Below are 25,435 nucleotides of genomic sequence, written 5' to 3'. Positions count from 1 at the left end.
AGTAATATTGCACTGAAGGCTTGCATCCGTGACAATGTATTTCACCCATAAAGATCGTGTAGATGAAGCTGCACAAGCCACTGCCATCCTCATACGACGTGGGAACTCCATCGCTTCTGTAGAGTGATCCCGCAACCTTTGGTTCTTCAAAGAAAGTCCTATGGAATTCATTGTGGCCTGCATGTTTACTTGTAAACTAGTTCCGAGGTTACTAGGGCTTACTCTGAGGTAAGCGCACACAGGAATGCAGCTTTCAAGTTCGAAATAGGAGGCAACGGTTGACAAAGGAAGAGCGCCGCGCTCCCGCTTTGGCGACGCATCCCTTTCTCCGAAAGGGGGCGCGTGCGGCCGGAGGACCGCGAGCCTGGGCCCGCTCTGGGCGGCCCGCTTACTCGTCTCTCCTCACGCGCGCCTGCGGTTAATTGTCCCTTTGCTGCACGGGGCGATGAACGGTCTCCGGCGGGCTTTGTTGCTCGGCTTGCCCCGCCTGCGAGGTCGACCGCTTCTGGGGTCCGGCGGCGGCGGCGCGAGCGTGTTGTCTCGGCGTTTCGCAACCAGCGATCTCTGGCGCTGGCAGACAGCGGCGATAGCGCTGCACGAGGGGCAGGAGGAGGAGTTCGTCTTTCCCGAGTACCTACCTGAAAATCCGGACGCTGAGAGGAAGCAGTTGGCGCCCGAGAAGGAACATGCGCAGCCCCGAGAGGCCAAGAGCGAGGTCCTGCCGGAGCGGACACGGAGCGAACGGCTACGGCAGCGGCTGCAAGAACGGCGCCGAAAGGCAGCAGGAGGGGAACACAAGGTGTCGGGGCGGCCCGACCCGTCGGTGCCGACGAGCGGAGTGAGCTGCTCGGGCTGCGGCGCGGAGTTGCACTGCCAGGATCCTGCCGTGCCGGGGTACCTGCCTAGCGAGAAATACCGGAGTCTGGTGGGCCTTCAAGAGCCGCAGCTACCCCAGGAAGAAGATGGTGTTGGGCCGAAGGATCGGGAGCCCGCCGAGGAGTCAAGCCAAAAGCAGCAAGCGCTGAAGGACGCCCGGTGCCAGCGCTGCTGGCTCTTGGTGCATCACAGGCGGGCCCTGCAAGTGCAGATGCCCCGGGAGGAGTACCACAACGTGGTGAGCTCCGCTCTGCGCAGCCCCCCTCGCCATGGCCGCCCACACCTGGTGCTCTGTATGGTGGATCTTCTGGACCTGCCAGACTCAATCTTGACTGACCTGCCCGACCTGGTGGGGAGCGAAGCCCACATCTTCGTGCTGGGCAACAAGGTGGACCTTTTGCCTCGCGACTCCAACAATTATCTGAAGCGCCTGCAAGAGCAACTGAGGGCGATGTGTGCCAGGGCTGGCCTTCTGGAGAGCGGGAACCAGCGTGTAGTTGACGTGCACCTCATCAGTGCCAAGACAGGCTATGGTGTAGAAGAGCTGATTTCTAAGTTGCAGCGCTCCTGGAAATTCAATGGGAATGTGTTCCTTATTGGAGCCACCAACAGTGGAAAGTCTACCCTCTTCAACACTCTCTTGCACTCAGACTACTGCAAGTCCAGAGCCTCAGAAGCGATCAACAGGGCAACAATCTCGCCTTGGCCAGGTCAGCAGGAATTGGGAGACTTTGCTAACTGCAAATTTACTCTTTGAACCTATGCAGGGGAGCCCACACAAGAGTGATTATGCAGTTATGCTTGAGTTCCTGAGTGTAAGTCTAGGGATGTTGGAGGTGACCCAGCATAGACCAGTACTGGTTCCAAACATACATTTGGCTGGGAGCTGTCCATGCAGCTTGCACAGATGCAGTTTGCACTGTCATGTGGCGACCAAAGACCAACAAAAGCATGGGGTTTTGTAGGAAAGCGCATTTGATGAGGTAAAATAGGCTTTTACAACAAACAAACCCTTATGCCACAATAAACTTGTTGATCTTTTAAGTTGCCATAAGACCCTTAGGACAAAATCTTATGTATGTTTAGACAGGAAAAAAATCCTGCACTTCCTAGCATGGGAGTTGAAGAACTTTCTTTGGTCTAAATATGTGCAAGGTTTAATATCTAAATACATGTAGGGGAGTAAAAGAATGTCTAGATATGTGTAAGGGAGTATTTTTCTATTTGTGCTGTCAGTAAGACACAAATGACGTGAATGCTTGGTGTGGCAGCAGCCAGGCAGCTTCTCAGGACTTCCTTGCAAAGCTGCTTTGTCTCATGTTTGTGGAGGGATTCCTGTTCCTGTTGCAGGTAGCCAGATCCTACAATATATGGTGTGTCATTTTTTTAACTATTCACATACATATGTTTCTATCTGATATTAGTCCTACTTAGAGTCAACTCATTTCAAGGACTGAGACTCCCATCCATTTCTGTGGGTTTATCCTAAGGACTAATGTTGAAGATAGTCCATAGAATGATCCCTCTCAAGTTCATGCATGCACACATGTGGAGTATTAGGGTTGACCAATAGATTGCACCATAACAAAATTGTCACATTCCTTTGGTTCTTAAATTATACCTAAAAAAAACCCCATCAGGATTTAATGTTGTACTTTCACAAGTTACTGAGATTGGCCACTTAATAAGAGATGTTTGCTGTTGTTGCATTTCCTTCAAAGGTAAATAGAACACTAGAAATTATTAAATAATATTATTTTTAATGCTACGTAAAGCTGGGCCTGGAACATTGTGTTATATTAAGGAGGGGACAACAAAAACAGAAAAGATCATCCAGTCTTTGTTCAGCCCCTTAATATGCTACCAACACAACTGAATTAAGTGCTGCAGTGATGTCACAGTTAGTTATGTTATCTTCTCTATGAAGGACATTCTAAATTGCTTTTAGTGGACACTTCCTAAGGTCATGGTTGATGTAAGATTTAAACTGAAAAGTTTTTACAGGCCTATGAATTCACTTACTGAATTAATTGTCACACCACAATTGTTTTCTTTTTGATAATGTAGCAGTTAGATTTAATAGTTAATTATTGATAGTTTGTACAAATCACAATTTCTTGTAATTAGATAGTAAACTGCTGTTCATGACAACAGGGAAAAGGCGGAGGTGCTCAATTCCTACTTCACCTCAATCTTCCCCCACAAGAAAATCTACAACGAAGAGGAAGTACAAGCTGAAATGGCAGCCCAAGATTGGCAGACAAATGGTCAAGGAATACCTAAATGGAATATACATGTTCAAATCTCCAGGGCCCAATGAACTCCATCCCCAAGCCATAAAAGAGCTAGGGGAGGAACTCTCAGAACCACTGACTGTAATCTTCAATAAATCTTGGAAAACGGGAGAAGTGCCAGATGATTGGAGAAGGGTGATTAATAAAATGCAGTATTTAATAAAAGCCAACATGTATTTATCAAAAATAAACCCTGCCAGACTAATTTAATCTCATTCTTGACTGGGTAACCTCCCATATAGAAAACTGTGGACATAATCTACCTAAACTTTAGCCAAGCTTTCAACTTAGTGCTCCACAATATTCTGATAAGCAAATTAGCAAAAAGTGGACTAAATAGAAAAGCTAGTAGGTAGATCCACCTGCTGAATCAGACACAAAGAGCACCTTTTCAAACTGAAGTGAAGTAACTAGTGGGGGTTTCACAGCATTCTGTCCTAGACCCAGTGCTCTTCAACATCTTTATTAATGATTTAGATGAGGAGATACAAGAAAAGATAATCAAATTTGCAGACAGTACAAACTGGGTGGAATAGTGAACACCCTAGAAGACAATGAAGATCCAGGGCAGTCTTGATAAACTTGAACGCTGGGCTCAAAGCAACAGAATGAGATTCTTAAGGACAAGTGCCAAGTCCTCCACCTAAGAAGAAGAAACTGAATGCAACAATATAAGATGGGAAATTCATGACTCAATAGAACTGAAAAAGAGGAAGACCTTGAAGTTATTGTGAACAAGAGGCTAAATATGAGCCAACAATGTGATGCAGCTGCAAAAATAGCAAATGCTCTTTTGGGATGCATTAACAAAAGTATTACTTCCAGATCACAAGAAATAGTAGTATCCCTATACTCCTCACTAGTCAGATTTCATGTGTTTGGTTCTGGGCACCAAGATTTAAGAAAGATGCAAAAAAAAAAAATAGAGTCCAGAGGAGGGCAACAAAAGTGACCCAGAGTTCTGAAACACTGCCCTATGAGGAGAGACTGGGAAAACTACGTATGTTCAGCCTTGAGAAAAGAAGATGGAGGGAGGACATGATATCACTCCATAAGTACCTCAAAGGCTGTCACAAAGATGGTGAAGAGCTCATCTCACTGATACCAGAGCGAAGGACATGGAATAATCAATTCAGGTTGCAACAAGCCAGATTCAGGCTAGATACCAGGAAGACTTTCCTCGTGGTCAGACCAATACGACAATGGAACCAGTTGCCCAGAGAGGTCGTGGGCTCTCCCACACTAGAGACATTCAAAAAGAAGCTTGACAGCCATCTGAGTGGGATGGTATAAATTGGTATCCTGCAATAGCAGAGGGTTAGACCCGATGGCCTTCATGGCCCCTTCCAACTTTACTATTCTGTGATACATTACAAACTACAACTGGCAGTTTTGCATTTCTTCCCTATGTTCATGGAAGATGAAAGAGCCAAAAGCTTGCTGCTCTTCCTGAATGCAATTGCAAACATATTTTGAATGCTATCTGGCTTATGTGAAGTTCAGCCCATATTATGATACTTCTTATGGCGGAATTTATTTATTTAAAACATGTTTATCCTGTCTTTATCTGAAATGGATCTCAGACGGAATGTGTCTGAGACATAAGTGGCTTGGATAAAGTACCTAATAGGGTCAGGGTTGATGATTTGGGCTGGTAACTCCTTGGCTTATGATTACATCATACCTTTTCTACAAAAGGCATGATCGCAAAAAGTGATAAATATTAGAAGATTTTGCTGTCTGTTTTCTGAGTTTCCTAGCATATCACCATTTTATCTAAAACTCTGGCTGACACTTCCCTAGGACTGCAGACTCTAGCCTCTTTCATTGATCAGAAAACAAAGAGTCAGAGGGAGGCTGTACCCCTTCCCAGGAACAACATGTTGTCAAGGGAGACGTGAACCTAGCTCCATATTTTGCCTAGAGAAGAAACAGTTGCAAGGAACTTGTTTTAACCTTCCTTGCTAGTTTTTTAAAAATTACTGTATAGTTATATCCTGTCCTTTTTTCTCTTGGGGAACGTGAGTTCATGTCTTCTCCATTTGTCCTCACAAGAACCCTGTGAGGTAGCTTAGACTGAGAGTCAGCAGCTGGCCCAAAGTCGCCAGTGAGCTTCATGGTTGAATGGAGACTAATATCCAGATCTCCTGAGTTCCAGTTGAGCACTCTCAGCACTACACCACACCAGCTCTAAGAGCTTTGAAACTAATTGGTCCTTGAATTTAGCTTTCCCCCTCCCTCAAGCATTTAGGTTAGGGCAGGAACTGTCATTAATTTTTGCAAGCTGCCTTAGAAACATTGTTTGGCTGAAGAGCTGGGTAAAAATGCTAGAAAGACAGACAGAAAAATTGTCTTTACAGCTGCTCAGTCTAAAGAGTCTCTGGATGCTAGCAAGAGCTTTGAGCCTCATGGAAGTGTTAAGGACATGCATCGCTTTGACCTACCATGAATCTTCACATTCTGAATGTGTTTAGTGTAAACAAACTATACTAATTACAGATGTATGTTTTTCCCCCTAGGAACAACCTTGAATCTGCTGAAATTTCCAATTATTAATCCTACACCGTACAGAATATTCCGGAGGAAAGAAAGATTAAAGGCAGATGCAGAGAAAGCAGAGGAAGACCTCAGTGAGGATGAACAGGAACAGCTTAATAGACTCAAAAAGCAAAGCTACTTAGTAGGTGTGTGTTTTCTGGGAATTATATAACTACTACAGCACACAAATATTTGATTGGTCCTTATTTTATAATATTTGCTACAGTTTCTAGTAGGGATGTGTAGATTTGGCAAAAGCCTGAGCAGAAGTGATCCCCTGCAGGCCATTTCTGTTGCTTCCCAAAGTGAAACAGGCTGCCTTCCAAACCAGTCAGAAACGAAGCTAGATTTTTCTCATGGCCTAACTCACATTTTGACTACAGAGAGTCAGACAGTGCTTCTTCAAAAATAGCACCTTTGCCTTCAGTTTTTAAAACACTCATGTGGTGGGGAAGAATTGGGATTGAATGACTGACAGGTCCACCTTTAATCATAGGGCACATTTTACCAGGGGCTCTCCAATTCACAATGCTTTCAGGGAGGGGAAGGAGGGGTCCATGAGATGGATGTTCTGAAAAAGCTACTATCTTCACTATGCCTTAAATTGTTTTCAGTTGTCATTACACTGTTACTCATCATAACTCTCTAGACCTTAACCATTCTGAAACTGAAGATTTCATCCTTGGAAATGCTCCTGTGTTGTGTGTCAGATTTATATAAATTACCTCCATTGCTATGGAGGAGCAAATCAATCCCCACCCCCAAAGCTGAGGACTTCTCTTCCATGTGACTTGCAGATATTCTTCTGAAACTTCGTACATTTCTTACTTAGGAATACTTAGGCTGTTTATCATTGTCAGAGCAAGAGTTTCCGAGAAGCGTAGTGGTATAAGTGGGCCCCCCTCAAAAGGTCAAGTCTGCTGCAGCTATCATTCTCAAACTTGGCAGGCTTGATCCCCCTCAGGAAGGGCAATTATCCCTGCAGTATTTGTCCAATGCAAATTGCAGTTCCATTTTAAAAATCTAATACAAAGGCACATAGCACAAAAATTCTGCATTTTCTAACATTTGACAATCATGATCCCTAAGGAGCTATTATGCCTGTGACTCTCTAATTCTGTCCAAGAGGAAAAAAATAAGTTACACTGTTTTTAGATTTCCCATCATGGTGGAAAGTACAAAGCCTCAATTTTCTGCATCACTGCACAGATTCTCTATCAGGTCAAAGCAGACTTAACTCCAAATCATTCTGAGCAGAAGCAGGCCATTTTCTGAAGCACCAAACCAGGGACCATGTCAAAGCCAGAAGTCAGTGTACACCTCTACCAGTAACTACCCATTCCAGGGGAGTGGCACAGCTCCAGTGCTGGTGGCTGGCCACCTAAGCCAGAATGGCACTTCCTTCCAAACCTCCTGAACTATCTCAGAACTTATGCAGGACACTAAGCTATGCTGTACAGACAGGTGTAAGGAGGAAATAAAGCAAGGAAGTTGGCAAAGAGACTGGCATCTTTCTGAGCCTCTGTTCAGGCTTGGTATTGAGTTGAAGAAGATCCACTTCTGCCTAGACCAATCTCTGCTTGGGCTTGGTACCAAAACCAACTCCAAATCTACCTGAACAGAAGAAGGTCATTTTCTGAAGTGTCAAAGCAGGGGTAGTGGTAGAATTCAAATACCCAATTTTAAGTATGTGACTCTCCTAAGGAGACACACAAATATAGTGAAGATATTCTTAGAGATCACCAGCCAGAATTATCCAGGGCAATGGTGGATTTCTGTGAACATGCAGATGTGTGTGCTAGCTATGGTATGGACTTTCCAATGTGCACAACCTATGGCCACATGTACCCCTTTATTGCTTTCTATACAGATCAGCTGGACCGCAAGGAGAAGACTGTTGTTCTCAAGCTATTATTAGCAGTGATCCCAGTCGGGGTTGTGGGCGTGGGTAGCTTCCCCCAGCAGCGCTGAAGCTGCCAGGGTTGTTGCTTTCCTGCTGCTAATGGTGGTTTATTCACATGGACACTCATATGCAGTTCTCCTGCCCAACTGGAGGCAGATTACAGGGCCAAAATGTTATGTGCACTATGATATAGGAATATAGTAATTATACACTAATATGATTTATTGGTGTTAAAGAAATTCTTAAATCACAATCAAATCCTCTGTAAGCCTTGATCCCTACAGTGGCCTCAATGAACATTCCAAAGGATTTCTGAGTCTCTGTTATGTGCAACCATTTTTCTTGTATATGAGAGGATACACTGAGGACTCTTGTATTACTATCACATCTATTTTAATGTATACAGTTTTATTTGTGTCCCACTAAATCCAGGTATGAGCATAATAGCCAGACTCCAGATTTCTGCTAGCATCGATACAAGGGTTTTATGCTAGCACAGTCATTTAAAAAAAAATCTGAAGAACCCCACGCAATACAGCAAACTCCTTTCAGTTCTAGAAATAATTCATCTTAGGCTTTGATGAATTTGGTTTAAGAAAGAAAACATGTCTAAAGCCCATTAGCCTTATAGTACCAGTTTCAGAGTAATTTTGAATGCTGGTTGTATTAGTAGCATGCAAGACTAGCCCATAATTTTTAGTTCAGACATCAGAGAATAAACTCTGGGGGGTAAATGTTCACCAATGCGAGACTGTTTAGACTGAGTGTTTGACTTCAAATGTTGAACCTGTTTGCTCATGCTACTTCCTCCAGAATGCTGTATTATGAGATGTGTATAAGGAAAAAACACATTATCAATCAAAGAATATAGTCATTTTCTTTTCTTTTGATACAGGCAGAATTGGACGAACTTTTCTACAAACACAAAAGCTAAGAAAAAATAATGAAATAGAGTTTGATGCTGAAGCATTGTCTTTTAGTATGGAGGAAGAACCTTATGTCCCATCCAAAACTGCTACAAAAAAAATTGAGCTTTCATACAATGAAGTGAAAGATGCTCGCTGGTTTCATGACACTCCAGGGATTATAAAAGATGGCTGTGTAAGTAACTTCTATTTTTAACAAATTTACTCTGTGAGACAGAAAAGAGGGCAGTACCTCACTAACCCCTCTTTGTGCTACTGGTGCCATGAGAATAAGGCCTCATAGTTTCCAGCTTTCATTCACGGAAGGACTGGATCAACATCATGCACAAGAGCAAAGATGTAGACCCTCCGATCAGTGAGCTAGTCTGGCTTTCCAGGACCCCTCCCCTAAGCTCTGCTTGTTGCACCCCTTCAGGACAAGTGGAGAGCAGAATGCCTGCTGTTATCTCTGAAAATTCAGAGATAACAGCAGGAATTCACCTGTACACCAGTGCTCCTCCCGGTTAAGAGTTAGAATGGCACTTTAAACCAATCAATAAATGGAGTTAACAGTAGAGATTCCCTTGGTATGCTGCCTGCCATTCCAGACACTTTGTTGTTACCCTGTACTCTCTAATGGGAGAAGATGCAGTGCAGGTGAAACCAGGTCCCTGGCTAAGGAGCTGTTCCAGGTACATCAGTTGGGGAGCGACTGTGGAGAGATCATAAAGTCCCCTACCCAGTTCTAGTTCCTCACTCCTGCACTAGGGAACTGTGTGAATAAAGCAAACCCAGCAGCACTAATCTTCTTGCATGGAACATTTTTTGCTTAACTTCCTGTGTAAGGAGAAGCAGAGTAACCTCATATTATTAGTGGTTCCTTGTGCAAAGTCTCCACAAAACTTCAGAACAGAACTAGCAGGAGTTTTCCTTCCATTCAATGTTCTTTGGATCCAGCTCATTATTTAGCGAAGACAAATGTCTATGAGTGAATTTAGCCTTCACATTTAGACAATTTAGGTAGGACTGATATTAAAAATAAACAACCTTCATATCATAATCTTTGTCCAAGTTGCCTTCAAAGAAGTCTGGCCTACCACTTGTACTCTTGCCCCTTGTCCCTTGTGGCTGGTCATCAAAGCCAAGGAGTGAAGTGAATGCACTCCTGGGTCCAGGCTATTGTGAACTCCTTTCTGACGAGGGGTCAGGTCCCACTTCCGTTAAACGAGATGGTGATTGGGCCTCTCCTGCAGGTTAGCCTGGACCCAGAAGATGTTAAAACTATAAGCCTGTAGCCAACATTCCCTTCTTGGGTAAGATGCTTAAGCAGGTGGTAGCTGGTCACCTACAGGCTCTCTTGGAGGAAATAGATCATCATAATCCATTTCATTCTGCATTTAGAGCTGGTTATGAGACAGAGACTGCCTTGGTCACCCTGTGGGATGACCTTTGCCAGGAGAAAGACGAGGAGTGTGTCCCTGTTAGTTCTCCTGGACCTCTCAGCAGCTTTTGATACCATTGACCATGGTATTCTTCTGGATAGGCTGGCCAGATTAGGAGTTGGAGGCACTGCTCTGCAGTGTTCTGCTTCTGCCCGAAAGGCCAATTCCAGATGGTGTCGCTGGGGGTAGCACCTCAGCCCCATGACAGTTCTGTCATGGTGTGCCGCAGGGTTCCATCCTGCCCTGATGCTGTTCAAAATCAACATGAAAATGCTGGGAGAGGCCATCAAGAAGTTTGGGCCGAAGTGACAGCGGTACACTGATGACAGCTCTTCCTCGTGTTCAGCTCTGCCTCCTGTTGAAGCTGTTTCAGCTCTGAACTGGTGCCTGTCCAGGACGATGGACTGGATGAGGGCCAACAAATTGAAACTTAATCCAGACAAGACGGAGGTGCTATTGATAGGTGAACCTCAGTCCAGAAGGAGGATATCCACCCTGTCCTGGATGGGGTTGTACTCCCCCTACAGGACAGAGTGTGGAGGTGGGGGGGGGGTGACTCCTGGACCCGGAATTGTCCCTGGAATACCAGATGGCATCTGTGGCCAAGAGCACCTTTTATCAAATGTGGTTGACATATCAACTGCACCCCTATCCGAATGGGCAGCATCTAGCAGTGGTGATCCATGCACTGGTAACCTCGTGTTTAGATTACTGCAATGTGCTTGTACATGGGGCTGCCCTTGAAAATGGTCTGGAAACTTCAGTTGGTGCAGAACAGGGCCACCCATCTGTTGACTGAGACAGGTCAATATGAGCACATAAGCCCTGTTCTCTATCAATTGCACTGGCTACAAATTGGAAGTCCAGGCCCACTTCAAGGTGCTCATATTCATGTATAAAGCCTTAAAGCTTAGGACCTGGATATCATACAGAGCACCTCTTCCCTTAAATACCTACCTGAACCCTAAGCTCTTCAATGGAGATTCTTCTTCAAGAACCACCTTGAAAGGAAGCAAGGAAAGTAGCTCTGAGGGGAAGGGCCTTTTCAGTAGTGGCACCCCATTTGTGGAATCAGCTCCCCAGGAAAGTGCACCTGGCACCAACACTTTATACATTTTGGTGTCAGGCCAAAACCTTTTTATTCTCCCACTATTTTACTTGTTTACTAGAAATATGTTTTTAAATTCATTTTTATTATAATGATTGGTGGCAGTGATTCGTTGTGTTATCTATTTTGTGTTATTGTTGTTTAATTGGTTTTGATGTATTCTTGTATAGCTTTTTGGTTACTGTTATGTTGTTCTAATGTTTACCTATTCGTAAACTGTCCTGAGAGCAATATGCTGAGGGAATGGTATATAACGGTTTTAGTAAATAATAAATACGCTACCTGAACAAGTGGAAGGGAACTGGCTTGAACCCAGGGCTTTCATCTCTCTGCCAAGCTCTCCTTGCCATCAGTTCCCAGAGCCAAACCAATCTAGCTAATTCCCACTCAGCTAAGACACACAGTGGGAATCCTTGAACAGTAATGGTCTCTGCTTGATAGAATGGGTGAGCAGACAAGCCACCATTCTGGGCTCTTGGAGAGGAGCAGGATATGCATGCAAACTGATTTGCATCTACCTGGTGATATGTTTAGCCTTTTCCCTCCGCCTCCCTTTCTTTCTTGGAAGAATAGGCTTCCATACCATCACAAGGTTTGTGAAACTCTCCCGTATCTTGTTTGCTATGCATTATTAGGCAGCTGCTGTTCAATAAATGCAAATCCAAAGCCTTCTTGAGCATACTGACTTTAGCTGCACAAAGTTTGCAAGGAAATGGTTTTTAAATTATTTGGCCCTTTATAAGACACTGGAGAGAGTAGCAACTTGCACACATGCATACTCTTAACTTCTTTGGATTAATGTATTGTGCATCTTATTAATCCAGCACCAGCTAGCTAGGCATACCTGCACTCATGTAGCATTTAGATGGCAAGTGCTGTCTTGCCATCAGTGGCCTAAGAAGTATTATTTGTATCATCATCTTTCCTATCAACTAAGCTGCAGGAACTCAAGGTATCTACTTGCTATAAAATGGAAAATATGAACATTGATGTATCTGTCTTATGTGTGGCTTTCTGATTTGCTTTTAGGTTTTAAACCTCCTAAATGAAAATGAAATCAAACTCGTCCTGCCAACCACTGCCATTGTTCCACGGACTTTTATACTCAAGCCTGGGATGACTCTGTTTCTAGGTGCATTGGGACGCATAGATTATTTACAGGTGAGAGAGGCAAAGGTCACTCTCTACTGGATGTTAAAATCTGATTTGTGGTATATGTTACAAGGTGTAGTAACTGGTCTATGAGAGGTGTATTCCAGACAGATTGAGAGCTCCAGTTACTTATTTACTTACTTACCAACCAACCACCCAATAGCAAAAGACACATCAGCTCTAAAGGAGAATTTTCCCCTTTCCTTGTCCTAGACCATGGGTCCTCAAACTACTGCCCATGGGCTGGATCCGGCCTGCCATGCCCATTTATCCAGGCCATCTCAGAGGTTTTGGACTTCCCGCACCCGCTGCCACCTGCCTCACTGCACAGGTGGCAAGACGGCAGCTTGCTCGCTCAGAGATCGTTTTGGACTCACTCGGAGATCTACGAGTGAGCGAGCTGCCGCCGCCATCCACCGCACACATGCCCACCACTGCCTCGTGTGTGCATGCCGCCACCTCGCCAGCCCATGCCCACCACCGCGGCCTTTCATCTGGCCCCGTTGAAAATGCTTGGGGACCCCTGTCCTAGACTCACAGGTGATGAATGCCTTCTGCTGTACAGACAATGCCACCAAAGGTTGATGTGGGATACTGGATAAATGCCTTTGCTGTCATCATCCCTCGCTTCTTCAGGTCCATAAAGGTCACTTGCCCCTGGAATTCTCACCCTAGTCCTTTTCCCTATTTACTCCAGGCAGAGATCCATTTTTGGGAGTCCCTCTCAAATATCAAAAGAAAGAAGCTAAGGCTGTCTTCCTACCTTTTTAGTTTGGTCAGCATGACTCCAAGCAAGTACATTGTTTCAGAAAACATAGTTTCACCTTGTTTGGAAGAAAAAAAATATGTTTTATGACATACGTTGGAATATCAGGAACTGGGGAAAAGATTTGAAATTATAAGTGTGAACAAAGGAATAACATAAAAGTCGTGCATGTTTTTCTGAGTCTTTTAACACACAGGGACAATAGATTCAAATACTGTTGAGTTTTGGCTTTCTGTCTAGGGCTGGATTGGGTGTTTTTACCCAACATGGTAGGCTTTTTCATCTCCTACTAGGCCAAACACTGGTCTCCCTTGGTTCTTTGTGTATATTCGTCTCCCCTAAGAAAGAGTTTATCATACCTTCTCATGTTTTTCTTGATTCTATTAATTCTGGACCCATATAATCTTCCATAAAGCTTCTCAGGTCCTGCACTGTGTACAGGGCACAATCCCAGTGGTTCCCACAAACAGGCATTAAAATTACAAAGGGCTGGAAATATGGAGTTGCATCTGCAGATGTACCTGTAAAGAGGATGAGCCAAAAAAAAAAAAAAAAAAAACCTGCTGCTGTCTCTACTCCCAACCCCAAATGCTTCTCCAGAGCATGAGAGAACCTGTGCCACAGCCCATTCTGTTCAGTATCCCACAACCCTTGGAAGAACATTTTCACAGGGTACTGGAGATTGGGTAGGGAGAGAGTGGATCCAGAGCATGGTCCACATGGGATGGCAAGTCATGTTTTGGTGTTCTGTGAAGGAGTCTCTAGCTTGTGCATTTTCCTTTCCTCCTCCCCTTGTACACTCTGATTCCCTCACTGTCCTTTTGTGGCAAGTCATAGTTTGTCAAGCTGGGTTTAGCAGGAAATTATGGTTTGCTGTGAAAAAGGAAATAAGGTAAGTCCAAGAGGAGGAGGGAGAGCACCACAGCCTCATATGTGAGAATACACGGTTTTTCTTGTTTGCTGTATTTTGTATTTTTCTTTTCAAGCTGGAAGCTGAATTTTGCTGTGGATGTTTCATCAAAGGCAAAGATAAAATAGGTACACTGGTGCCTCATACTTCATACTTAATTCATTTTAGGAGGCTATTTGAACACCAAATCATTTGAAGTCCAAAGCAATGTTCCCCATTAGAAATAATGGAAAGTGAATTAATCTGTTCCTAGACCCCAAGCAATACCCATCTCAATAAACTTAAACTGCAAATGTGCATAAATTAGGGTAAAAATAACACAAATAAATGCCAAATTTATTCATTAAAACATGAAAACAATAAAATATGTACAGTACTGTATAATAAAATGAAAATTGCATTTACGGTTCAAAATTTTTAGTGTGGAGTGGTGAAACAGAAAAGAATTGAAAAGGCAGTGGGAACAGTCAGGAAAGCAGGCAGTTCAAAGGCACTGAGAAGTATCAAAAAGGCAGTGAGAATGATCAGGAAGGTAGGTAGTTAAAGGGTATTGAAAACAATTGGAAAGGCAGGGAGTTCAAAGGCACTCAGAACGATCAAAAAGGCACTGAAAAGAATCAAAAAGGCACACGGCGAAAAGGCACAAGCACAGACACGATGAGAGACGACTTGGGTGCACAACTGATAACATTTACACGACTGCATTTTTTTCACTGCCTGCTGTTTGAACTTAGAAGCATCATCCAAACTTTGAAGAGATTTTATCTTGACTCTAATGTTCAAACTCTGGATCATTCGAAGTTAGAGTAGTTTGAATTATGAGGCACCACTGTATATGTTTTCTCTACTCCCTTTCCAGGAACTGTGGATTTAGGAGTGCTTATACTGTGTTTCCCCAAAAATAAGACTGGGTCTTATATTAATTTTTGCTCCCAAAGACGCACTAGGGCTTATTTTCAGGTGATGTCTTATTTTTTCATGTACAACAATCTACATTTATTCAAATACAATTATGTCATCTTCTTCTGGAACATCGTCATAACTATCCAAACCCCAAATTGTGTTGCAACGGACATACTAAATGTGTCCATCTGGCTGACAGTCTTAACTGGGGCTTATTTTTGGGGTAGGGCTTATTTTCCTGTTAGGTCTTATTTTTGGGGAAACAGGCTAAGAATGACAAGCTCATCTAATTTGCTACATTTGAATAGCAGCCATCCAAAGTTAAACCACTGTCCACCTTTTAAATACTAGAGAATCCCTTGCTAGCTGAAGGTGTGTTAAATTTGTTAATGAAGCAGCCATTTCAACTTAGTAGAATTTATTTTAATTTTCTTTTTAGGGGGACCAGTCCTCCCATTTTTCTGTTGTGGCATCTAATTTTTTGCCTGTGCACATCACTACAGTAGAAAAAGCAGATGACATCTATCAAAAGCATGCAGGTCAAGCATTACTGAAGGTAAGGCAGCACTGACAGTACACCGCTGGAGAATCTGTGAGGCCTAATGCCTTGTGATTGCTCTTATTCCACAGACATTCATTATTTTGCCTCTTCGGCCTAGCACAAGGCATGCTTTGTTCTGCTCTTAGCCAACACCATGACTGCATTGTCTTGAACGAGTTCTCCCTGTCTTGGTGGTCTTCCACTTTATGCAAGAAGGAAATAATACTTCACATTGTTTTGCTTCTATCCAATCTCTGGAAAGTAGATAGTAGAATTAAATAGCTCTCTGTGGAAAAAGATTGTTCTCTATTTAAGTCATACAAAAAGGTGGTCTCCCTGCAAAAGAATGAAGAACCAGGAACTAGATATATGGTAAATTTAAATGTATTATTCTTAATTTATATAAGCTTCAGACATAATCTAGATCTTACTTGGGTTGGATATCTGAAAATAGTACAAAGAAATAAATACTTTGTCGAAGTAATATGGTAGCTCCATCTGAACCGAGGTCCTTTATGTCAAAACCTAGTGTTTTCTCTACTGTACCCACCACAGAATGCCATTTAGTCTTTTTCATTGGTAAGTGGGAGAAAACTCCAATTATTTCAGTTCAGAATATCTTTAGAAGTTGTGGCATAGAAATATTGCTGCAACCCTGCACCCCAGCTTCTGACTAAAGCAGGGCATTCCACCTCAGAAGCTGCCTTGCTTTGCAATTGAACATGCTAGGGCAAAACTGTAGACCAGTAAATTGAGGCTACAGCTTGATGCATTGAGAATCAGATTCAGGCAATTTCTCCATCACTCCAATAGTCTCAGTGAACGCATTCATATTTAAACAATGTAAAACCATTTTTCCTTTTTTTATGGTTTGTACTAAGGTTGTCTTTGTTTCTGGGATATTGCAGTTTTCTTCCCATTGGTTTACCTTCAGTTTCTCATTTCTCTTCTTTCACTCAGCTTCCTTTTTTTTTTTCCTGTCTCAGCCAGGTCGCACTTTGTCTTCATCTTCACTTTTCTTGTTCACTTAAACTGCTACTTCTAAATCAGCATTTCCACCTGCTTTTTTTCTATACCTTGGCTCTGTTTGTTTTATTCTTCTAGTTTGGTCCTTTCTTGTTATTTCTAATATCCATCTATAGTCTGTTGTGAGTCTTGAAATTTCCAGTGAAACCTCCTCAAATTCACCTGCATTTGTCTTCAATGATTGCTTAAAATTTATCCTCTCATGCTTTTATCAACTGGATTTTTTTCTCAAAACCTGTTCTTTTTTATTCACCTTGCCCTCCCTTCCTTCCTTCCATCTGTTGTGTCTAGATTATAAACATATGGGCCTATTGCCTACATAAAGTACCTCAATTGCCGATAAATATTAAGGAAATAATTGAACTGTTGTCAGTTATTTTCTCTATTTTTATACATTTGCTAGTTAATGTCACCAGACAGATTTCAAGTATTATTTTTACTATTTAACTATTGTATTTCTGACTTGTACCACCAGGTTCCTATAGGAGAAGAACGAATGAAAGATTTCCCACCACTTGTTCCTGAGGATGTGATGCTGGAAGGGATCAGTGACTCTGAGGCAGTGGCTGATATAAAGCTTTCAACTGCTGGTAACTCTTTCAGTCTTGAGATGCTCAGTTGTATAGGGTAGTAGTTTGTGCCAGAATGGAGGCAATTTTTGCTTTGCCACGGTGCAATAACCTATTTGAAAAACTGAACCCTGATTTCTGAGTTGTGGGGGTGCTTCAGACTTGGTTGGATCATGAACTGAATCGGGATGATTTGAAAATATCAGAGGCATCAAAATCAAAGCAAGGCTCTTCTGAACCCTTCTGAAACTATGTTTGTGATTTGAAAGAACACAGAGATCCAGACACTATTCCTACAAGAGCAGATATATTTCTCCTCAAGCTCTCCATAAAAGAAAAATGCAAAAATGTGGAAAGGGGGAAAAGGAGGAGGCAACTGGCAGCTCTAACTTCTTATCACAATGAATAATTTTGTTAGAACTATCCAGTCGCAATGCTTTGGGGCAGATCATTGATGTTATTCTGCAGTACTGTTTCAGAATAATGTACAGTGGCTTGACTCCACGTAATGCTAATCCATGGTTAGTCAGGCAGGCAGGCAAACTAGTCAGCCCAATTTGCAGGGGTTAGGGATGCGGGACCCCCACGTAAGTGGAAAAACCACAAATATCTCTAGCCATCTCCAAACCTTAATTCTTAATACTGTTAACTGCACATGTACTGGATTGCTTCTTCACGTCTGCCTCAGAGCCTGGTCTGCTCCAGCAGGGCTCCTCTTCTTCATTTGTACATTCTTATTCCTGCCTTCCCTTTCCCTTGCCAGCGCCTCCTTTTTGCACCAAGGAAATGTGGGAGGGATTTCCCTCTCCGGATGTGCAGGGCAAGGCATGCTTTGGAGGCCTTGCTCTTTCCCTTTTGCTTCCTCTCTATAGTGATAACAATTTTTTGCCGTAAACCACAAAACTCCAAAAAAATCCCCATTTACTTATTGATGGCAAACTCATGAATCCTCAAAAGTGAAACCTACGAAAGTCAAGGTTCAACTGCAGTTTGTTTCTTAGTTCCTGGGTGTTTTTATCCTTGTCCTTCACCTGTTCCTGTATTGTAAATCAGGGCAATGCTGTGGTACTGGCATTTGGACTGGCTGGATTTTTGTTTTTACCACTTTGCTTGCTTGTCTGGTGAAACAACCCACAATCCTGGGCTCAGTAAGCCATATTTGAAACAGCCTGCAGGTCACTGGCCAGGAAAAAACCATAGGTTCCTTTTCTGATGGTGTTAACAGACTTTTTTTTAACTACAGTTGAGTCAATATATCACATCCCATCTCAGGATTCAACCATTCTGTCATTATTAAGATTGTTGATACATTAGATCAGTAATCTTATTCAGGAGTGCAAAAAACAACTGGAAAATTCACAGAAATTAAACATTCCTCTCATGGCTTCAAAATTTTCCTGAAATATTACATCTCTAGGATTACCCCCAAAATTATTTCTAAGAACTATGTAATGCATTTTGAGACTCCTGGGGCTATTGAACAGGATATAAAACCTAAATAAATAAAAATGTAAAGGTCATGGGTAGCACATATATGAACACCTTTTCTTATTCATCAATTTAAAGGAGAATATTTCACAAGAATATTTCAGTTGCTCAGAAGAGGGTGGTGGGAAAGTGCTTGGAGAAAAGGGGGACGCTTTCCTCCTTTTTTTGCTGCTGTTTTTTCTAGCCATTCATTGCTCTAGACACCCTTAGGCAAAACCTTTTAGCAGGTTCTCTTAATTTTGGACAGGCACTAAAGGGCATTTTCGAAAGATAAGACCTTGTTTTAACACTGAAAAAGAAAACTAAAAGATCTTCTTGCCAGGCAGGAGTTCATAGTAAGGCCAGTGTCTGATTTCTGTTTTCATGTCATGTGATCAAGTTTGGTTTTTTCCCCCCCTTTCCCATGTACAGGTTGGGTTGCAGTCACAGCAGAATCAAGAAACAAAATGCATCTAAGATGCTATACTCCAAAAGGAACAACACTGACAGTACGTAAACCACCTCTGCTGCCATATATTGTTCAAATCAAAGGGGACCGTCTGAAAGGAAATGCAGCGTATCAGACTAAAAGACCACCTGCTCTTGTGCAGAATTTAAAAGCTAATGTAAAGAAGAAAAAGAATCTGTTGAAAAATTAAGGTGTAGTTAATGGATTTTCCAATATAACATTTTCTCAAAGATAGCAGACTGTTGTTTGCCCAAATCACATCATTAATTTCATCTTTTTGTAGAACAAGTGTTGTAAAATGTTTTGAGATTTAAAATAATGGCCGTGTAGCACTGACAACTGCAGTATTCTATTTACATTTCTTATGCCCTGCTTTGGAAAACTTTTAATTTTACTCAATAAATGTTGTCAAAAAAAGGGCAATTGGTTATAGTTCAGTGCATGCAAGCATCTTACCAGTGCTTGTAAGTTGTAAATAGAGAAAAAATTGTTTCTTGCTCTGCAAAACCCTCTTGAAAATGTCATGGGCTGTTTCTGGAATTGGTGAAAGTTTATACCAATTGGCAACTCTGAATAACCAATCTTAGGGTGATTATTATCTGTGATAATTGCAAAATCCAATTAAATACATGACTTTATTATGCTTTAAGATGTTAAGTGCCTTCTAATATGCCAGTGCCCATTCCTAACTACCATCTGCAGACAGCCAACATAAAGAGTATGGCCATCCAGCAGTAAATGTGTGTCCAGGCAGCTGTGGAATGGTATCTGGTAAGCTACTTAAGAAATGGACCGGGGTGGGAGGGGATTTTAGGACAGGAAGAATTTCAGGAAAGGAAATCCAGTGGAACATATCAAAAGGGCTTGTTTCCATTTGAATTAATGACATTAAAACTGTGCTGCTTCTACCACGCTAGAGGCCCAGTGGCTTGTGATTATTAATTACTCTTGTAGTAAAGCATGGAGCAGTATTGTGTTAATATTGTAAATGAACAAATGAAAAACTGTCAATCAGGAAAGTTAACTTTTTTTACATTTTGGACTTTCTGACAACAGGTAACATTGAGCTACTGGGATTTTTTTCATCTAAAAGGGTCCCCCAATTAGGGCCTAATAAAAGCTGACTTCAAAAAGTGTTTTGAATTCTGCTTTTGATTGCCTGTTTGCAAAGTCCAAAGCATTTTGCTGCTATTTAAGTATAAAGCATACACCATGGGTCCTCAAACTATGGCCCGGGGGCCGGATCTGGCCCGCCATGCCCATTTATCTGGCCCGCCAGAGGTTTTGGACTTGCTGTTGGCGAGGCACCAGCTTGCTCGCAAGGAGATCGTTTTGGATTCGCTCAGAGAAAACCATCTCTGCACACCTACCCATGCCTCACCATGTTCACGCCCCCCCCGCCCACACCGTCTTGGCGGCCCGCACCCATCGCCAGCACCTTTCAACTGGCCCCCTGTTCAAAAAGTTTGAGGACCCCTGGCATACACCATCCAGCTCTAAGGTGTAGGCACAAGGTGAATTAATCTGTGTCTTCCATTGAAAGAGACTGGAATTACATAGTCCTCAAATCAAACAGATCACATAACCCCTAAGTATTTTGCCCATAAAATATATGAAGATTCTTCCCTTATAGTCTTAATTCTGCTGATCAAACTGCTGAAGTGTGTTACCAGTTACCACTGCCTACATGCTCTCAATTGTGAAAATCTTGGATCAGCAGTTGCTTTTCGTGCTCTGAGAGACAAGAGATGCATCATCATTTCTGCCACTCTTTGTGTTGCAGCATTGTGTGCAGCTAGAAGCATGTGTAAATGCACCTGGGAAGGATGCACTTCAGGTATAAGAGTATTTGTAAACTGTTTTTTGGCCTGAAGCCAGACCCAATACACTGGAAAAAATAATTGAACAATAAAATCAGTTCTTAAAGATCTAAGAAAGACAGGTTCCCTTACCTGTAACTGTTGTTCTTTGAGTGGTCATCTGTGTATTCACACATATGGGTTCTTCGCTCATGCGATGATACACAGAGACCATTAAGAATAACCAAGTTTAAAAGCAAAAAGAAACTAATACTCTGAAAAGCTAGAAGAAAGAATAGACATTTTCTATACTTGTATCCTGTTCGTCTTGCAGTGTCCTGTACCTTGAATGTAAAAAACCATAGTGTAGATGGTTCTGTAGCATGAACACATTTGTCTAGGAATGCTTGTTTTATCTAGGAAGCTTGAGAATGGATTTTTTCCTAAATTTCCTACTTGGAAACATCATTGTGATTTTCTGCTCAGGAGGAGGTAACTTGTGGACCCTCAGATGTTTGGGCCTTTAATTCTCATGATCCTTCACCATGGTCTAGCAGTTGCTTCTTTCTGTACTGAAGTAATCCTAAACATTTGCTGATATACACATTCTTAGATTATGTGCTTTATGGACATCAACAAATGGAAAGGCGAATGGCTTCACTACATCCTTTCGACTGCTAAAGCTGGAAGGTTACTCACCTGCTATAAGGCAATGGACCGAGATCCTTTAAATGTTTTTGTTGTAACAACAAGGGACATAGTAATACCAACATCAAATGTCTATGTATTTGGATATTTGGTCTGCTTTTATCAAAGCCACTGCATGTAATTGCTCAGAAGTTGTGTCTGTTAAGATGGGGGGAAATTAAATGGCATAACTTGCGCTTTCTCAACTAGAAAAGCTCAACAAGGGGGATGAGCAGAATCTAATGGGCCAAAGACATAAAACTTGTCTTTCTTTAAAACTCAGTGTCTTCTGTTTGTTCTAGTATTGATGGCTTACATACCAGATACACTGCAAAACAAAAATTTCCTGTGTCCTGCAAGTGTTTTGATACTTGAGTTGAAGGGAGATGTGAATGTGTTATGGATTGTCCAATTGTTATCAGCTCTACAGAGTTCAGTGTCAAAACAGAGGAAAGGCTATTGCAGGAAATGGAACTTCTCTCCTGTGCCCCAAAATGTTTTTAATGTCATTTGGAAGTTATCCTGTAAGAGAGCCTGGGTGATTTAGCTATTATAATATTACTTAATTTAGAAGGCGAAAATGATTTCCTGAAAATGCACAATTTGAACTGTGTGGTGTATTCATAAGAAACCAAGCTATAAAACTGGAAAAACCTGGTTTGACCATTAACTGCACTGAAGTGGATTCCTCAGGACAAGCTGCTCTAAGCCTCAGGCACCCAGTTCATGGTATTTATATTACAGGTTTGTGATAAGAATCATAAAATAATGTACCTGAAACACTTTAAAAGCAAAAGTGCTATATGAAATGTTAAAAACTATATTAATCTTAACTAAGTAAATTCTTGATAAGCTGACATTCTAGTATAACTATGAAACTTAGGATAGGATTTTGATAGGTAGAAATGGGCTTGATTTTCAAAGGCTGTAGGGAGGGTAGTACTTTCTTCCACATGTGAATCCGTAACAATATACAAAGCAGATAAAAGGCTCAGATTTCATGAATTACTTCTGTAGGACAAGGTTAGGCAACACAGTACCCACAAGCACCAAGGCATCCCTGAACACCTTGGTTCTAAGACAGCTTATTCCTATTTTTGAAATACTGGAATTTTCCCCACTAGCAGCTTGGATTGAGTGAAAGTAAAATGGGAGCCTTTGTCACTGTCCTTCATTTCCCATGGACAAATGGTATTTAAAACCTAACCATGTCCACCTGTGGTAGCCATTTTATGGTTGTACACAGGAAAGTTTCTTAAAGTTCCAAATGTCCCTCAGGCTCAGAAAGTTTCCCCATCCCTGCTTTAAGGGAGAGAGTAGAGAGGAGAGCACTAGTTCTGCATGCAGAAGATCCCAGCTTCAATCCCCAGCAGTTCCAGGGAGGACTGGTTTTCCCCCAGTTTCCTGCACTACATTTCCATGCCCACCTTTGCAATGCTTATGCTCATGTAAGAACAAAGTTAATATGCTCTTGTAATATTCTTAAGCAAAACATTTAGAACATAATTCTATGGACTCCCAGGCCCAACACTGTCTAGGAGACCACAGAACTATTTGGAGCCCTGGTTTCAAGGTACTGCCACCTTGGAGCTGGGATCCTGAAGGCTAAGCTGCCCCCCACCCACAGGCAGCATGGAATAAATGGTACCCATGGCCTCGCCTCCCTGAGGTTGCAAGTGGGTCACAGAGAAGATGAAAAGGGATGTGGCAGGTGGAGAGGGAAGGGGTTAGAGCCAAGGACTCATGCAGATTTCTAGCAACACCCCAGCCTCCTTCCTTCTGGCACTTTATCTGAACATCTCAATAGAGCAGAGCATGAACTGTGGCAGCAATTACTGCCACTACACCTCACTTTGTGCATCGGATGCACCTAAACCTCCATGCTAAGAAGAAGACTGTGCCCTTAAAACATTTCAGGTTACTTCTGAATATCAAGTGATGTTTGCCTGTTTGAATCTAACTTGGTTATCGGCCATGCTGCCTCAAACCCAAACTGGTGTAGGTTCTGAAGCAAAATAATGCCAAATATTGTAGACTCGCCCTAAACAATTAAATCAACCTTTCTGCAGACTCAGCATGTTCTGCCTAACAAGACAGGAATGAGACCAAGCGCCCTGCAATTTTATGGTATTCAGCATTGCACACCAAGAGTGGCTAGGGCATTAGCAGGGTTCCTACAATGGTATAGAATGTGCTTGCGTTCAGTAAGTTTCAACCTTATTTGAATGAAACCCTCAAATCCTTTAGGTAGGGATAAGATACAATCTCAGGTATTTACAGTCACTGAATAGAATTTTAAGGAAGCAGGTCTTCAGCACCTTCCATGGTTTCTTATTCTTAATTAGGCAACAGTTTTCCCTAAAGCCTGCAGCAATTAAAAGGCAGAGAGAGAGACACCCAGGTTAGGGAACAAATGAAAAGCAGACATTAGCCAGTAAACACTTTTCAACTCCTAGTTGTTGTGCTGGATGTTTTTAGTATGTTTTAAGCAAACACAATAGGAAAAAATTAACTGAATTTCCTGGTGTGCTACAATGGCCAGTCTATTGAAGTACATTTTTAAAAATTTATGTTGTGAACACCAACTTACTAGAGACTACATGAGACAAAAATAGTTAATTTGGCAACTGGTTCAAAGTTCTTACAAGCTTGATCCAAAACTTGTTAGCTGAAAACAAGCCCCAGGTATGTCAGTGTAATTCTGTATTTTGATTTGGATGTTAAGTCAGACTAGATGACATTGACAAGCACTGCCTTACAATTTGCACTCTTAAAACTTCCAGTGGACTACAGGGAACTTAATGTACATTCTATTCTCTTGCTCACTACCAACTTCACTCAAGTGCCAAGGATAGTGAAGTGGAAAGATTCCATGAAACTTGGATAGCATGTGCTGCCTCAGCATTGTCATCTTGCTATTATTAATCCATGGTGAGGAAAAGACACCATTTTTGCTACAGACATGTTCTCCTTCTGCTTCAACATTGCATCCTTCCCACTAGTTAAGCAGTCAAGAGTGGAGGAACCCCAAAGGACCCACAAATTTTAGCTCTGAGTTTTAAGATATTCCACCCACCTATTCACTGGCCCCAGGAAACAGGCTATGGGCCTTAAGAGATTCAACAATCATCTGTAAGCAAGAGATGGAGATTGAATGCCATTTCAATGCATTTATAGCCTGAAAAATGACAACATTAAGGATCAGAGAAATACAGCACCATGTTGAAAAAATGCACTATTAATTAGAATGGCCACTAACTGGATATAACCTTCCATGTAGCTGCAGGTAGATCATCCTTGATCATGTCAATGAAGGCTTTTAATCTTTGGAAAATATTAACTCTAAAAGCACTATGACACCACAAGTAGAATGAACCAAATTGTGCTTGGTTGGTGCCTCTCTAATTCATATTAACAAATTTATCCAAAGTTAATTGAAAGCTCCACTCAAATATCCATTCTCATTTCAGTATGTAGGTCCTGAAGTTGTAATTTTGTGTTTCAAAATTTGTGTGGATTGTGTTTCATCTTGACATCATTTCCACCTGAAACAGCTGCAGAACAGTTTTTTTGCTTTGTTTTCACACCTGAACTCAATGTTTTACTTTAATATTCAGTCCTCTCTAATAATATATATATCACCTGAAGTTGTTTTAGAGAGCTCAGCAAAGTCTACAGTGAGCATCACTACAAAAACAATATAGCATATGTATAATGTTGCTTAGCACCACTGTTGTCAAAGATCCTGAGAAGCTGTCAAACTTAAATGGTTCTGTTAATTCTATACTTTAGAACTTTAAAGCAAATGGACTACAATCTGCTTCTTAATTTGATGCCAGCCATCTGAATGAGGAAAAGGTTTTAGATAGGTATTCACTCAGGACTGGCGCCGATTCATCAGAACCATGAAAGAACAGGCAAGAACATAGAACTGACATGGTCACTCCTCTGACTTTCCTATGCCTTGAGTCAAATGAGAGTGTTCCTTCCTTCCAAATTAAGCCAATACCAACCTTGAAGTGTAAACCAAATGGCCATAGCCAATATTATCATCTTCAGAATATTAATAAAATAGAGATT

At 41.9% G+C, this 25,435-nt stretch overlaps 1 protein-coding gene across 1 annotated transcript; it reads left to right on the top strand.

The window, feature by feature from the left end:
- The first annotated feature begins 438 nt into the window (after positions 1 to 438).
- Positions 439 to 21,633, top strand: NOA1 (nitric oxide associated 1). The gene is made up of 7 exons (XM_044418869.1): positions 439 to 1,586; positions 5,690 to 5,854; positions 8,507 to 8,712; positions 12,096 to 12,227; positions 15,237 to 15,353; positions 16,840 to 16,954; positions 18,833 to 21,633. The coding sequence occupies exons 1-7, from the start codon at positions 446 to 448 to the stop codon at positions 19,057 to 19,059; spliced, it is 2,103 nt and encodes a 700-aa protein (XP_044274804.1). The 5' UTR covers positions 439 to 445; the 3' UTR covers positions 19,060 to 21,633.
- The last annotated feature ends 3,802 nt before the right edge of the window (positions 21,634 to 25,435 follow it).

This window comes from Varanus komodoensis, unplaced genomic scaffold (assembly GCF_004798865.1).
Source record: "Varanus komodoensis strain SLA01 unplaced genomic scaffold, ASM479886v1 scaffold94, whole genome shotgun sequence".
In the NCBI taxonomy this organism is placed as follows: domain Eukaryota; kingdom Metazoa; phylum Chordata; class Lepidosauria; order Squamata; family Varanidae; genus Varanus; species Varanus komodoensis.
Note: the sequence above shows the minus strand (reverse complement) of the source record. Positions and strands in the feature narration are given on the sequence as shown.

Excerpts from the sequence above, each read along its gene's own strand:
- NOA1 (XM_044418869.1), top strand. The coding sequence starts at position 446 with ATGAACGGTCTCCGGCGGGCTTTGTTGCTCGGCTTGCCCCGCCTGCGA. Across the intron at positions 5,855-8,506 it reads AAAGCAAAGCTACTTAGTAG|GCAGAATTGGACGAACTTTT; the intron begins GTGTGTGTTTTC and ends CTTTTGATACAG. Across the intron at positions 15,354-16,839 it reads CAGGTCAAGCATTACTGAAG|GTTCCTATAGGAGAAGAACG; the intron begins GTAAGGCAGCAC and ends TTGTACCACCAG.